Source organism: Chenopodium album, chromosome 9 (assembly GCF_948465745.1).
Source record: "Chenopodium album chromosome 9, dcCheAlbu1.1, whole genome shotgun sequence".
In the NCBI taxonomy this organism is placed as follows: Eukaryota; Viridiplantae; Streptophyta; class Magnoliopsida; order Caryophyllales; family Amaranthaceae; genus Chenopodium; species Chenopodium album.
Window position 1 is genome coordinate 63,853,790 of NC_137842.1, and position 14,142 is coordinate 63,867,931.

At 34.8% G+C, this 14,142-nt stretch overlaps 2 protein-coding genes across 3 annotated transcripts; one reads left to right on the plus strand and one right to left on the minus strand.

Annotated features, from left to right (window-relative positions):
* Window positions 1-2,733: 2,733 nt before the first annotated feature.
* Window positions 2,734-8,383, minus strand: LOC145560127 (phosphopantothenoylcysteine decarboxylase HAL3-like). Of its 2 annotated transcripts, XM_081621388.1 has the most exons (4): window positions 8,168-8,383; window positions 6,804-6,945; window positions 6,569-6,719; window positions 2,734-3,279 (listed from the first exon to the last, which is right to left on the minus strand). In XM_081621388.1, the coding sequence occupies exons 2-4, from the start codon at window positions 6,911-6,913 to the stop codon at window positions 2,989-2,991; spliced, it is 552 nt and encodes a 183-aa protein (XP_081477514.1). In that variant the 5' UTR covers window positions 6,914-6,945; window positions 8,168-8,383; the 3' UTR covers window positions 2,734-2,988. The 2 variants fall into 2 exon arrangements, with proteins under 2 accessions (XP_081477514.1, XP_081477513.1); XM_081621387.1 differs by having other exon boundaries at window positions 6,569-6,945.
* A 1,964-nt stretch (window positions 8,384-10,347) lies between these two features.
* Window positions 10,348-13,946, plus strand: LOC145560128 (O-fucosyltransferase 13-like). The gene is made up of 6 exons (XM_081621390.1): window positions 10,348-10,713; window positions 11,335-11,414; window positions 11,586-11,656; window positions 11,775-11,863; window positions 12,555-12,776; window positions 13,026-13,946. Exons 1-6 carry the CDS (start codon window positions 10,568-10,570, stop codon window positions 13,756-13,758), a joined length of 1,341 nt encoding a protein of 446 aa, XP_081477516.1. The 5' UTR covers window positions 10,348-10,567; the 3' UTR covers window positions 13,759-13,946.
* The last annotated feature ends 196 nt before the right edge of the window (window positions 13,947-14,142 follow it).

Below are 14,142 nucleotides of genomic sequence, written 5' to 3' on the forward strand. Positions count from 1 at the left end.
TTTTAATCTTATTGCCATATAGTAACAAACTATGGCAACAAATATTTTATTTGTAATTGATTTAGAAACAAACAAAGGCAATGAATTTTTGAATTGTTGCCATTAGAAACAAGTCGCCTAAACTATTGTTGCTAGATGATAACATATTTTTTTTATTTGTTGCCATTGGAAACAAGTTGTGTTACATTTTGTTGTTAATTTATATGTAGGCCACTTTTTGCTATTATGTATAAAATTATTTGAAGACATTTTTCGTATTATTTGTTGCTATAGTGACATCAAATAGAGACAGATTTAAATTTCGTCTCTAATTTAGAGACGGATTTTTTATTTTGTCCCTAATTTAGAGACAAAATTTTCAATTTCGTCTCTAATATTTCATTCACTTATTATAAATTATATGCTTAGAAGTAAACAAATAGTACTTGGTATAGTTGGTAAGGGATTCACCATGTGACTTTGAAGTCCCAAGTTCGACTTCTACCAACTGCGATTCTTAAGCCTGAGTGAGATTTCAGATTGGTAAAGGCCTGGTGTTGATAGCAACCAACATTAATAGTTTGTTTCTATTTTAGAAACTAACATTATCATGGAAACTATATTTAAATTGATGCAATATTGCAACAACATTGCTTTGCAACAAATTTTTGTTTCTAATCCGTTGCTAAATAGAATTGGCAACGAATTTTTGGTGAATAGCAACAAATTTTAGTTGATGCTATATTGACTTAATTTTGGTCACCTATATTGACTTAATTTTGTTGTGACCAAAATTTACCTTGTTGCTAATGAATTCTAAGTGACATGAATAACCATGCTGCTGTTTGCAAAAAGCACGTCATTTTGTTACTTTGGCATGCCCATTGCAGTGATTGCTCGGCCCTTTCGATTCCCATGCATGCTACATGCATGCTTCTACTGATTTCTCGCTTTCTTTCCATAAATGTTACGTTAACCTACTAAAAATAGAGTATGAACTATGAAAATCTATTTAATTTGACTTAGATGTGCCACCATGCACATATAAAATGTCTAATTCTAGTGATATAAATAAATAATACGGAGTATAGAAGAAAATGCTAAAAAAATATAACTCCCTCTTTTTTGTATGATAAATTGACACATGTTGAGTTTTTGCACTATTTTTATGTAAATTTTAACTATAATAATTTTTTTACTAACATATCTATAGAGTTTCATTTTATCAAAAATTTTGAAACTTTTGCGATTATTTATAATTAGAGTCAAACTAGTATTGCCAAGTGTTTTAAATATGACTTTAATTTGTCAATTATTATAGAATAACGATATATAATAATTTATTGTTAAATTAATTAATTAATTAATTAAACCTTTAATTTGGTTTAGAATTTCTTAAGTTAACTTGACATAGTCGGAAATGGACGGATAACATAAAGGGGAAAAATATAGTGATATAAATTATAACTATAGAGAATGGCTAAAAGCCATTGTATTGTATTTGACTACTTAAAAATTTTGTGGACGTCTATTGTATTATGGTCAAGTTATAAAGAATTTGATTAATTTGTCCCTTTAAATTTCCAAACTAAACAAAGTGAAAAATGGACCAACAGAAGTTCAAAAAGATGTAATTAATTAATTATTTATCCCTTTGAAAAGTTGGGAACATTTCATATTAATTACAATTTAAAGAATTATATATTTGTACATTAAGAAAAAACAAAAAAAATGTTCCCCATAATTTTATTAGAACATAAAGCTTTAGTAGTTTAGTCCAAGTGATTGATTGTTATAATTTTAAATTATTTTCATTTCAACGTAATGTTATAATACATCAATCATCTATAAAACGAGAATTATTTTTATAAGATACGGTGACCTATTGACGTATCTAAATTGTTGTTTGATATTCAACTATTCAAGCATCCACATGTATGTTTGGTCACTCTTTTTGTAGTTAGCAAGTTCGTAATACCTAATACTCTTATCCTCATATCACATTTTTATTAGGTATTTCGAATGCAACGTCAACATCATCTATGATTATGAACTCTAATCAGTATGTAGTACACAAACATATCTCTGCAATGCTCCTTATAAGCTACGAGTAACTATTAAAATTTAAAATGAGGTCATAAATGCCAACTAGTTTTATTGGTTCAAGTCCTGTAGAATGGCATCCAAAACCTCGTATCAAATTCATTCTACATTACTGCTTTTAAAGTTAGGAAGTAGCTAATTTCATTTCTTAAAAAGGATACGAGTACTATGTAACTTCTTACTACATTCTACATTTACACTTTGTTTGGATAGGAAGAAATGGAAGGAAAAGAAGAGAAGAGAAATGGAGGGGGGACAAAATTTCTTGTTTAGGTAAAAGATTGGGGGAAGGAAGGGGAAGGAGAGGGAGAGATCCATTTTCCCTCTCTCTTTAGTAACCATATTCTCTCCAAAATTGAAGAGATTTGGAGGGAAAATGAAGCTCACCTCCCCCTCCCTTTCTTTTCCCTTCCCTTCCTCCATTTTCCCTCCCCTTCTTTTCCTTCCTTCTTTGCTATCCAAACAAAGCGTTAGTACGTATAAGTTACTCCGTATTACCCGTAATTAACTTTTTATCGTATCCATACTCGAGTCCAGTTCAACTAAAAATCTGCGTACAATAGGTTACAACTTACAGTTCGCCCCCTCCGCATTTGCTATCTCCTTGTGACTCATTTGTAATTTGCAAATGTCTAGTTTTATAAAATAATGTTCAGCAAACTACAGTGCACTGCTTAAAACATACGAAGTAATAACTATTTGATGGTTTAGATCTGCAATATTAACAACAATTCAAGTCAGCCTTTAATCAGGCAAACAAAAGCTCTACAACATGCGTACTTAATCAGAATACCCAGTATCATGGTAGCAAAACATTCACACAATCCAACTACTATACAATGAAGCCATAGAACATCCACAAACTTCACAAAATTAGCTCGGTTTAGGAATGGCACCTAAGTAGTTCTACACATTTGAGCCAGCTTGGAGCCGATGAGACTCCAAGAACAGTCGTATGGTCTTATAGATGAGAGATGGTTCAGCCATAGCTCCATTTCCGTAATCTCCGCAAGCCAGCCTCTTTGTAACAGGAGGAATCAAAGTAATGCCGAGCTCATCAATTGACAGAAGATGCTTCTCTGTAAATGGGTTGTTCCACATCATGGTGTTCATAGCTGGAGCTACAAATAAAGGCTTGCTGTAGTCCCAGGCCCGTACAACGCATGTCAGCAGATTGTCACATAATCCTCCAGCAATCTGCGAAAAAAATAAAATCAGTTACATTTAGACATCGCTGACATGTGCCATACAGTGTAACTAGAAAGAATAAGTTATGCTGAGTGGGATGAAGATGTGAACCAATATCCAACAATCTCTTTTAAGAATGATACATTGATCTGGTGCTACTGCTACTAACAGAACAGATTGGGTGCTTGAAAACTGCAATGTTCAAACACATTCAACTTTTTACCCATTTAAAGTTTAAAACCTATAATTCCCTTCCCATGATGCACAAATTCAGGTACTCATGTTAGACAAAGGTACAAGTCCAAGTGTCACACTGACTCGACTACCTATTTCATGAAATACATCATGATTTAGGGGCATTTAAAGTGTGAATAGTCCATTCCCAAGTCAAAGATCCAACGTGGATACTAGTAATAGATTGAAGATTTTAAGTAACAGAATTTCCATCAGCCCAAATACACTTCAATTGTTAAACATCTTTTCCAGTTTTTCCAATCAAGGGACAAGAAAGTTTGATCAAAATGTGGTAGTGAACCTAATTCAATGTTAGTTAAGATGCTTTAATCTTTACAGCTGGCGTCAACAAGGGAAAAGACTTCTCATTGTGTCATACTATGCATATTTTACCCCTGTGACTAAAGTGTGAAGAAATGCTACCAACTCAGCCATCACTAAATCTCTTTATCAACTTATTACATCACAATATTTTGTAATCACAAATTCTCCAAGTATAATGATTCTCACATAAAATACAGAATGAAGGCCATTTCCCCATCCCAATAAATCATCCTAGTGCCTCAGGTGCATTTCAATGAAACCACAAAAGGCAAATGACCCTTATTTGTATCCTTGTGCCTCATACACTGGTTTGCATATTTCCACCAAAGCTTTGTAGAGCAAGAAGGGATTCCAGGGCTGGTGAATAGAGATGTTAGACTTGATCGTGTCTAAATTATCTAGCATTCTAGTTCCAATGTTTTCTGGCTCTTATTTAAGCTAGGTACGTACTACACATACAATTAAAAACCCAATCTTAGTGGCTTTTTGTGGCTGGTTTATCCACATTCCTCCAGTGCCAAGCTAAAAAAAAAAAAAAAAAAGGGCCCCAGGGTGAGGGGAAAAGGTAACTTAATGGTAACTGAACTGCAAACATAGGTTAAAATGAGTAATTATCAACAGTGGCAAAATAAAATTTAGCTTTACTTTATAGAGATGTCATCACATCGCCACGAAATAATATATTATTAGAAACAAAATTCAATACAGTTGAGAAGCAAGCATATAGATGGGAAATATGAAAGGGTTTACAGCTCGATAAAAAGTTTGGTGTGACTTTTACAAAAGAGACACTATATTGTGATCCCACATCTAGTTAAATCAAAAAGTTGTTTCAACAAGTCCTCTTCAACTGTCTCTTTCTCTTCACACAAACTGTTTTACAAAGCTTGTTTTTGACAAGATGCTTGATATATCTACTTTTTTGGGTACAAAACTTTGAAATAATTCTAGCATTAAATAACTAATTCAGATCATGATTTTTAAATTTGTATATAACTGATGCTAAAACCTGGGTATTTCTAATGGTACAAAACATCTAAATTATTAATTGCGCTGGTAACTGGTAAGGCTGCCAGCAGTAAAGCGTCATTGTTATGCTGGCCTCATCTTTCTGATGCAAGACCTGCTGACTTGCTGAGAGCTTAGGGGTCTGTAGAAATAAGGATGCAATGGAAAGTATCTTTTTTGTAAAAGATTAAGATGAATAATACATCAAGTGGACTCACATTGAGTATTATATCAAGAATAGGTGGATAAAAACTGTGCCTCAAGCAAAATTGTTGGTTTAACAATTGCAAGATTTCATGGTTTTTTTCTTCACTCTACTACAAGAAAATTTCTATAAGCAGAGTACAAACTACAAAAGGCCAAATAGTTAATTAAGACAAGACTGCAGCCCAATTATGCTGCTTCAGGAAGTAACTTCATTATGTGGCTTCAGACCTTGTTCAGGTTACCTAAAAAGGACAAATAAAATGCATCTGGCCATCAACTAGATCTTTCATGTGTTCTTTCTTTTCTGTTAAAGATGATATAAAGTTAAGTATGCTTTTTGTTGTCTTATAGTGCCTTTACATGTAACATTTGGAAGGGGCACTAGTGACATGGTAAGTCCGCCTGAGATTGTCTTTTAAATGTACTGTAACTTCAACTACAACAGCCCCTAAGCCAAACCTCAAAAGAAATACTCCTATCAAAATTTTGCACACCAACACAGTCAGTCAGCAATCAGGAGGGTTTAGCTGGAGCTAAGTAAAGAATATAATGGCTTATACAAATTTATGAAGTTATGAAATAGATTGTACCTTTCCAATTTTCTTAAAAAAAAAAAGGCAGTCTAAAAAAGATTGCATTTGATTCAAATATATAAATAAATAAATAAAAATACATATACATGGAATTGTAAATTCAGCTACTGAAAGACTTGAAAGTTGAAATTCAAGTGTACTGTAATAGATAATTAACATGTTTCCATGACAGCCAGTACACAGAAGATTGAATGTATAAGTTTTGTTATGAACTAAGAGAATTATAGAGAATCATAGACATTATTTAAAACATGATTTAGCACAAAGGCCCAAATTTCCACATTGGATCTTATAGTTATAATCTTCAATCTCTGTTGGATTAAACATAATGCTATACTATAAAGTTGTAAACAAAATTGTAAAATAGATTAATACTAAAATTCATTCCTACTTGCTATCTTGACATTCCCCAACTCAAGTTTCCAAATTGATTAATGCACGAATTATCTACACTGCCTTGCATAAAACAAAATGACTTCATATTTATGTTTTAATCAACTACACAAGGTTAAGTTTGAGACATTGACTTTCCCAGCAAATCATCCTATACAGTCTTTCTTAACCTGCATGTTTAATCAATCTAAAATACTTTAGTCTATGAGAGGGGGAGATAGCTAGACTGATTACGTTCAAATTATACATTGTTATCATGTTATGACTCAGAAAGTCTGCAGTCATGATAGACATAGCCTAACAGCCTTTAGAAAATATCAATTTAAAGGCATTCAAAGTGAATATACACTCTCTCCAATCCATATAGAGTTCTAAGTGAGGTTATGCACATCTTTTTATGAAGTGAGGTTAATGCATTAGTGCTTAATACTAAGAGAGTGCATTGACTATTCTACAAATGGCATGCGAAGTATTTAAATCTTGAATGAGAAAAGTTAGATACGTGACCAGACAATACATAATGGACAGAGTTGAATTACCTTGCCAAGAGTATTTGCTGAAAGAGGGGCAATAACCATGATGTCAGCCCACCTGCGAAGCTCAATGTGAAGGACATTGTCACCTATTTTACTCCAACTAGCCCATTCATCCTCGTCTGTGTACAGCATCACATCCTCTGGAATTGTCACGCTGTCAATAAAATGCAATGCAGATTTAGTCGCCACTGCTTTTACATCAGCCCATTCAGAAAAGCAATGACAGAGGTTGCCAAACTTGATCGCAGCAACACTTCCACTTGCAGCTAGAAGGATCCTGGGTCTCCTAGGTGTGTCATTAGCCTGTACAGGTTCTATGTGAGTAGTAACAGGTTCTCCTTGTGCCATGACCAAAGAACAAGCCAACTCTGTTCAAAAATCTGAGATATATCCATAGCCATAAAGTCCCAAATTAAAACAGCATACTTCATTCTGTCCTATTTAATGCAGCTAATAAAACTAACAGATGCAATAAAATGAGAAGACTACAAGCAACCACATTTCAGAATCAGATTGCTCGAACCAGCTACAGATTGGAACACCTAAAACAAACCCTGTTGTCCCTCCGCCCCCCCCCCCCCCCCCCCTCCTCAAAATCAGCTCAATACTAAAGAGAAGCATCAAAATCAGCAAATGCAGCTACGGGAATAGGAGGGCTTCTAAATCAATAACTGTTTTTGTCAGTTCAAGAACAAATTCTCGTTGGTACTTTTTAACTCTTATCTTGGTACAAAAAAGTACCTAATAGGATTGTTGGTACTTTTACATCACATATTGGTACAACATTGTACCAATGAGAGATCTATAAGTACCAACGAGGATTTGTTATTGTCCTACAAGTCAAGAACAGTTATTGGCAAAAAATTTCTCCCGAGAATTGACCAGATGCTGCTAGCAAGCATGCCTGGTATTGCCTTATGCCCTTACATAGCTTAAATTTTGGTTATGTTTGATAGCATGCTAGACAGAGAGGGACCTTCCACCGGGGCCATTCAGGGCCTGCCCCCCCCCCCCCCCCCCCCTAAATTATTGTAATTAATTAGTAAATAACCTATATTTACTTATAAATATTGGGACATAGTGATTAGCTTTGAGGAAGGGGTTAATTATTTAAATTCCGGTCCCTCTAATGTTTTCGGCCAAGATTCGCCACTAATGCCAGATAACTATAGTTGTAAGTCTTGTAACTCGCAAATCCGAGTTTAAACATCGAAAGTAATTCACAATCAATTCTGATTTCGGATGTTTGAAATCCCATTTGCATGCATATATACTACTCCTCAAATTCCTATAACATCTTCAAGTCTAGTTAAAATCTAACTTTTCTTCCTTCATTTTCTCTAATCCAAAAAGACAATATCAACCACATTTCATCCCACCACAACAGCAACCATGAAGATGAACAAGAAAACCCCTAATTGCAAAATTACAAAACCCTAGTTCATGTTTCGCACACAAAATCCGTCTTCCAGATGACAAAATACATCAAGATCCGAACTCATAAGCATAATCCTTGCAACGTATTAAGTAAATGCTAATACAAATTTGGGAGTAAAGCAACGAAAATTGAGGAATTTAAAAAGAAAAATGAGAAAAGATTACCTTGGTGTTGAAGGAGCAACAATGGTGACGGCGGCGGTTTGCCGTCGAAATGATAAGCGACGGTGGAGTCGGAGAAGCGACGGAGATCGGCGTCGAAATGGCGGAGGAGTTAATAACGAGGAGAAAGAGTGTGCAGTGGAGTGAATGAGGGGGGAGAGAAGCGCCAATTTGGTTTAAGAGTTCCAACTATTGACGCTTTGACTTCCTACTTCCAAGACTTCCAACTACAGTATAATTAAAAACGAGGAGCCCCATTTTATTGAAAGTAAAAAGTCGTGTCGTGTTTGATCTCTGTGTTAATTTCGTGATGTGCTTAATATTTATCAAGAACTATGTAAAATATAAGACAAATTATATAGTTTGATTACTTTATCTAAACGGATCGTGTTTAGGTAGATTTCGTGTCGACTTCATGTTTTCTCTCAGTAATTTTGTGTTTGTGTAGTACGTTTCGTTCGTATTGTCGTGTCGTGTCGTGTCGTGTCAGAGATTGTCAACTCTAATTTTATCTTCTTGAATGGTAAAAGCGTGAATAAAACAACAATTTTGTCCAATTATGGCATTTTGGTAAATAAATCAACAACGGTGGGGTTAATGTATTGCAAAAAGTTATTGATTTATTTTCATTTTTATTTGATAAACAATACTTCGTATTTATTTTATCAAGAAGATAAAGTTGTATTTTCTAAATTGTTTATTTAGTGTCATTTATGTGAATAAATGAACAAAAAAACAGAGTCAACCTGATATTTTTATATGTAGTATATGTACTCCGTGTTAACATTTTTGAGCTTATATTTACTAAGAAGTTATTGAATTATTTACCAAAATGTCACTAAATAAACGTTTTTTTGTTTATCAAGATGATAAACTTGGAATTTCCCATTAAAAACAATCAAATTACAGTATTACACTCTATATTTAAAATAATGTTTAGATTCTTAATTATTAAAAAAAAAAAAAAAAAAAAAAAAAAAAAAAAGAACCAGGTGTTTTTCACGATGCCTTGTGTAACATCAGCATCGAAAACTTGTACTATCGAATATGATTTTGGCACACATATTGTAAGAGCAAATTTTTGTATGCTATTGTCACATAAAGGTGTACCAATATTAATGAAAAGTGAGTCAATATCAATTTTTTTTTTTTTTTTGGTTCAACGTTCATGGTGGTTGACTTTTTTTAAAGAGACATTGTTTGTAATCAAATAATAAGACCCCAAATAGCTATATATTAATATATGAACGATATTCAGAAGAGAATCTCTCTCCTCACTACCCCTACCTCTCCACTTTTTGTTTTCTTACAATATAAAAATACAAAAGAGAATCTTTTATGTAATAAACAAATGTTTTAAATGGGTCTATTTGTAGTTTTCTTTATGTGTCCACCCTAATGTCCTAAGTATTATACAACAGAGGGAGTAAGGGATTACCCGAGTTATTTAGTCGGGGGTTAACCGAGTATTATTTTGTTAGGGGTTACCCGAGTTATTTAGTTAGGGGTTACTCGATTTACTCGGTCAGGGGTACTTGAGGGGTTTAGACAGGGGTTCACTCGGTCAAGGGTTACTTGAGTGGTTAATCAATCAGGGGTTACTCGGTTAGGGGTTACTTGAGAGTTCAATCAGGGATTACTTGAGGGGTTACTTGGTTAGGGTTACTTGAGAAGTTCGGTCATGAATTACTCAGTTAGGGATTACTCGAGAAGTTCGGTCATGAATTACTCGAGGGATTACTCGACTAGGGCTTACTTGAGGGGTTACTCGGTCAGGAGTACTCAAGTAACCCTTGATCGAGTAACTTGAGTAACCCCGACAACCCGGAAAATCCCTAATCGAGAAATTTGAGTAACCCCAACAACTCGAGTAACCTCTGACTGAGTAACTCCAACAACTCGAGTAACCTCTGACTGAGTAACTCGAGTAACCCCTGCTGCATGATACATCAGACCACATACAAAAAATTGTGTAGGGTTTTGGGGTTTAAGTCTTTGAAATCCCAAAAAACAGTATAGGAAGATGTTATTTTTATTAGTAGTTCTATTTCATTTATAATAACGCGTTAAATATTTCGGGACAGGCGAAAATGGGGGCTGTGTTAAGTATTGTGGGACGGAAGGAGTAAAATCGTCTAGTGAAGTCTCAAGTAACCAGTAAGCAGTGAAGTCCCAATTTCGATGATTCGATCTATTTCCATGTTCAACCTTTCTGAGCCCTAATCCAACTGTTTACTGCTCTAATCATTCCACAATTTCTTCTACTTTTCCCTCTTTCTCTTCTCCAATCTCCAATTTTTTTCGCAAATCAGCAATTGAGATTGCAGATCTTCCCCATATCCCTCTTTCATTTGTTCTTCATAAGATCAAAAGCAGAAAAAACCGTCAAATTAGATCATAGAAATGAAGCCACTGAATCAAGCAATCATGCTCTTTAAGAAGCCAATTTGCAGCATTTTCATCCTTTCTTTCTCTCTCGTCCTTGCTTTGGTCTTCTTATCACCATCTTCTCTCTTCTCCGAGCTCTCAGTTCCTTCTTCTTCATCTGGGTAAGCTTTCAATTTTCATGTCTTATTTTTTAATACAGTATTTTTTTTAATCATTAATATTATGTTTTTTTTTTTCTTTTTTATATTGATTTTTGATGTTTTCTTTGATTTTTCTCAATTTATTTAAAAACCCAATTCGTTGAACACGAAAATAAGTTCTGGGTTTTCTCAATTGTTCTTGATTACTGAAAATGTTGATGAATTTGACTATATAAGTTGTGATTCATTGTACTTTAGCTTAATGTCGGTTTCATCTGTTTTGGTCTTTGTTAAGGCATTATGAATGATTTTCATGATTTTGGAACATAGATTTTGGAGTAACATAGATTTTGGTCACATAAAATTAGCACCAATAAGCTAGAATTTCTGAATTTCAACAGTTCAGAATTAAGTTTCAGGCTTCTTTTCTTTTGCCCCCAAAGCTACAAGTTAAAGGATAACTTAACTTTTGATTTTGAGGAGAAGAAAGAGATTGTGGTTTGTAGATAGTGAATTTTTAGAAGGTAAGCAATCCTAAAGTTAGCTGTAGAAGATTGATATTCGTTGTAGCCTAGCTTAATGAATAGTGACATACTGACATAGTGACATTGTTGCTAATCTGATTTCAAATTATAATTTTAGTGTGAGAACGGATATATGGAGCCTCCGGCGTATTGTAGAGTGGAGACCTTGCAATTGGTGGCTTGAGGACAAACCAGCTGGTTAGTATTATTCCCCCGTCTCATTTTTTTAGTTCTTGGCAATTGTTTCCACATGGGATATGTTCGATCTAGGTCTAGTAAGGGAAATTTGGGAGAAAGTGTCGTTTTACTCTCCAAGTGAATATGTGAAATGTGTTTGATTTGCAGACATTTGTTATTGACATACTGCAGCTCTACCTGCAAAGACTAATGGGTATATCCGTGTGGATTGTTATGGGGGCCTAAATCAGATGAGAAGAGATGTGAGTATTCCTTTCATTTGTTTGTTGCATGTACTCTGCATCTGTATTTACTATTTAGTTAGCAGAAAGAGGGTAATTTTTAGTTGAATTGATCCTGTCGAATGCATTGTTTCTACAGTTCTGTGATGGTGTTGGCATTGCACGTTTGCTGAATGCAACCCTTGTTTTGCCAAAATTTGAAGTTGCTGCCTATTGGAACGAATCTAGGTATATTTTATCCATCATTGATGATCTATATTTTCCATTTTCCCTGAAGAATGTGCTTTTATAGTTTTATCTATGTCTAATGTGGCTGAAATGGTTATGTACATTCTTCTTTGTATTTGTTTTTAACTTTTTCCATGAATATTGGCATGCCTTTTGGGTTTACTTGTAGCCTCTTAGGTGGTAGGTGGACTGTGGTAATTGGTAATGAAGATGGAGGTTATGTTAGTGAATAAAAAGATAGTGAGGAAGGGCGAAGAGAATCTTTCATCTCATGTAATTCATCTCTGATTTATTGTTTTTTTGGAGAGAGGAAATATTGTAGAATGCAACTGCTCAAAAATTAGGGTTCTGCATTATTTAGATTGTTGCCTCTAGATTTTTTTCTCAAAAGTTGTAATCAAGGAATGTCGATAATGCATCACTTCCCTCCACGCCACTTCTCCTAAGGATCTAGCTAGTGTTGGAACCTAAACCTTTACCATTTCTGCTGATTTTTAATGCATGCTATGAGTATGATGCCACATGATAGATAAACTGCTCTTCCCATGTCTAGTTGTGTATGAGGATGTATTGAAAGCTTTAAGCTCAACTTTTGTTGAATGCAGCTAGGAAGAGAATGACCATATTGTTCATGCAAAATTAATAAACTATCAGGCATGTTTTAGCTGACAGGTTATATGTATGCCCTTAGTGGTTTTGCAGATGTTTTTGATGTTGATTACTTCATTCAGGAGATGGATGGTTTTATTCAAGTAGTTAAAGAACTGCCAGCAGAGCTTACAACAAAGGAGCCATTCCAGGTTGATTGTAGAAAACGTAAGGGCCACTTTGATTACATTGAAACAGTGCTTCCTCCCCTGTTACAACATCGATATATTTCATTTACTCCCCAGATGAGCCAAAGAAGAGATAGGTATCATCATATTGAATTATTTGGCTATTGGATATAGTGTTGTAGCTTTGTTTGAAAGCCTGTGTTACCTTGTTATATGACTAAATTATATGGTTGTCTGACCTTGTTACAAATATTCATGCTTTAAAAGAAAAGGAGAAAGGAAAATCAACGATAGTTAACAGGTTTAATTAATCAAGGCACATTTGTTAGTTATTAAGGGTGAGCAAAATGGATCTGATTGAAATTTAATGTCTTTTCATCTTGCAGGTATCCTCACTATGCCAAAGCTTCTCTCTGTCAAGCTTGTTATAAAGCATTGCGTCTCACAGAAGCTTTGGAGAAGAAAAGCGACGAACTACTCCAAGCCATACCTAAGCCATTCCTTGCCCTACATCTGCGTTTTGAGCCTGACATGGTTGCATACAGCCAGTGTCAGTACTCAGGCCTCTCCGCTGAATCCATGAAAGCCATTGACGCTGCTAGAGGAGAGAGAAAACCATGGACTGGGGAAGCAGCCCATATTTGGAGAAAGCGTGGAAAATGTCCTTTGACTCCTCGGGAGACGGCCTTCATCCTTCATTCTCTTGGTATCCCAAAAAGCACAAATATATATTTAGCTGCTGGGGATGGTCTAATGGGAATTGAAGGGTTGACATCTATCTACTCCAATGTATATACAAAATCTGCCCTGCTTCGTGATGAAGATTTCAAGGCCATGCATGGGAACACCAAAGCTGCCCTTGACTACCATGTTTCCATTAATAGCGACTCCTACATTGCCACTTATTTTGGTAACATGGATAAAATGGTTGCTGCTATGCGAGCTTTCAGAGGCATGTATAAAACTCTCTTCTTGAATCGGAAAGCTTTCTCTGAGCTGACTTTTCAAGGGCTGAAAGGGAAGCAATTGAAGAGGGAACTATGGAGGGTACATAGAGATGAATTTGTCATGGGTAGAGGATCGGCTTTACCAGATTGTTTTTGTGAATTCAAACTGTAATCTAAAATAGGAAGCGTCTTACATTAGTTTTTCATTTCCTATTTCAGATCCATAGATGTTATACACCTTTTTACCAGTGTGTATCTTACATGTATGATATTTTATATAAGGCTTAGAAGCATAGAAGTCATCATTCTTTTGTACTAGATATCGTTATGACATATAACCGCTTCTGTTTATTCACAAGATACTATTGAAATTTCATAAGATCTCGAATGGGACTCCATAGACAAATTTTCTTCAACTTTGCAGGTTCTTAAAGCTTGGGAAAGTTGTGGATCATTTTCTGGTCTGTCACCATATTGTTCATGATAAAAAGATAGGTTTTTTGTGCTCTGATTCATTATATACATTTGAACTTTGAACCAAAAGAACTACAGAAGT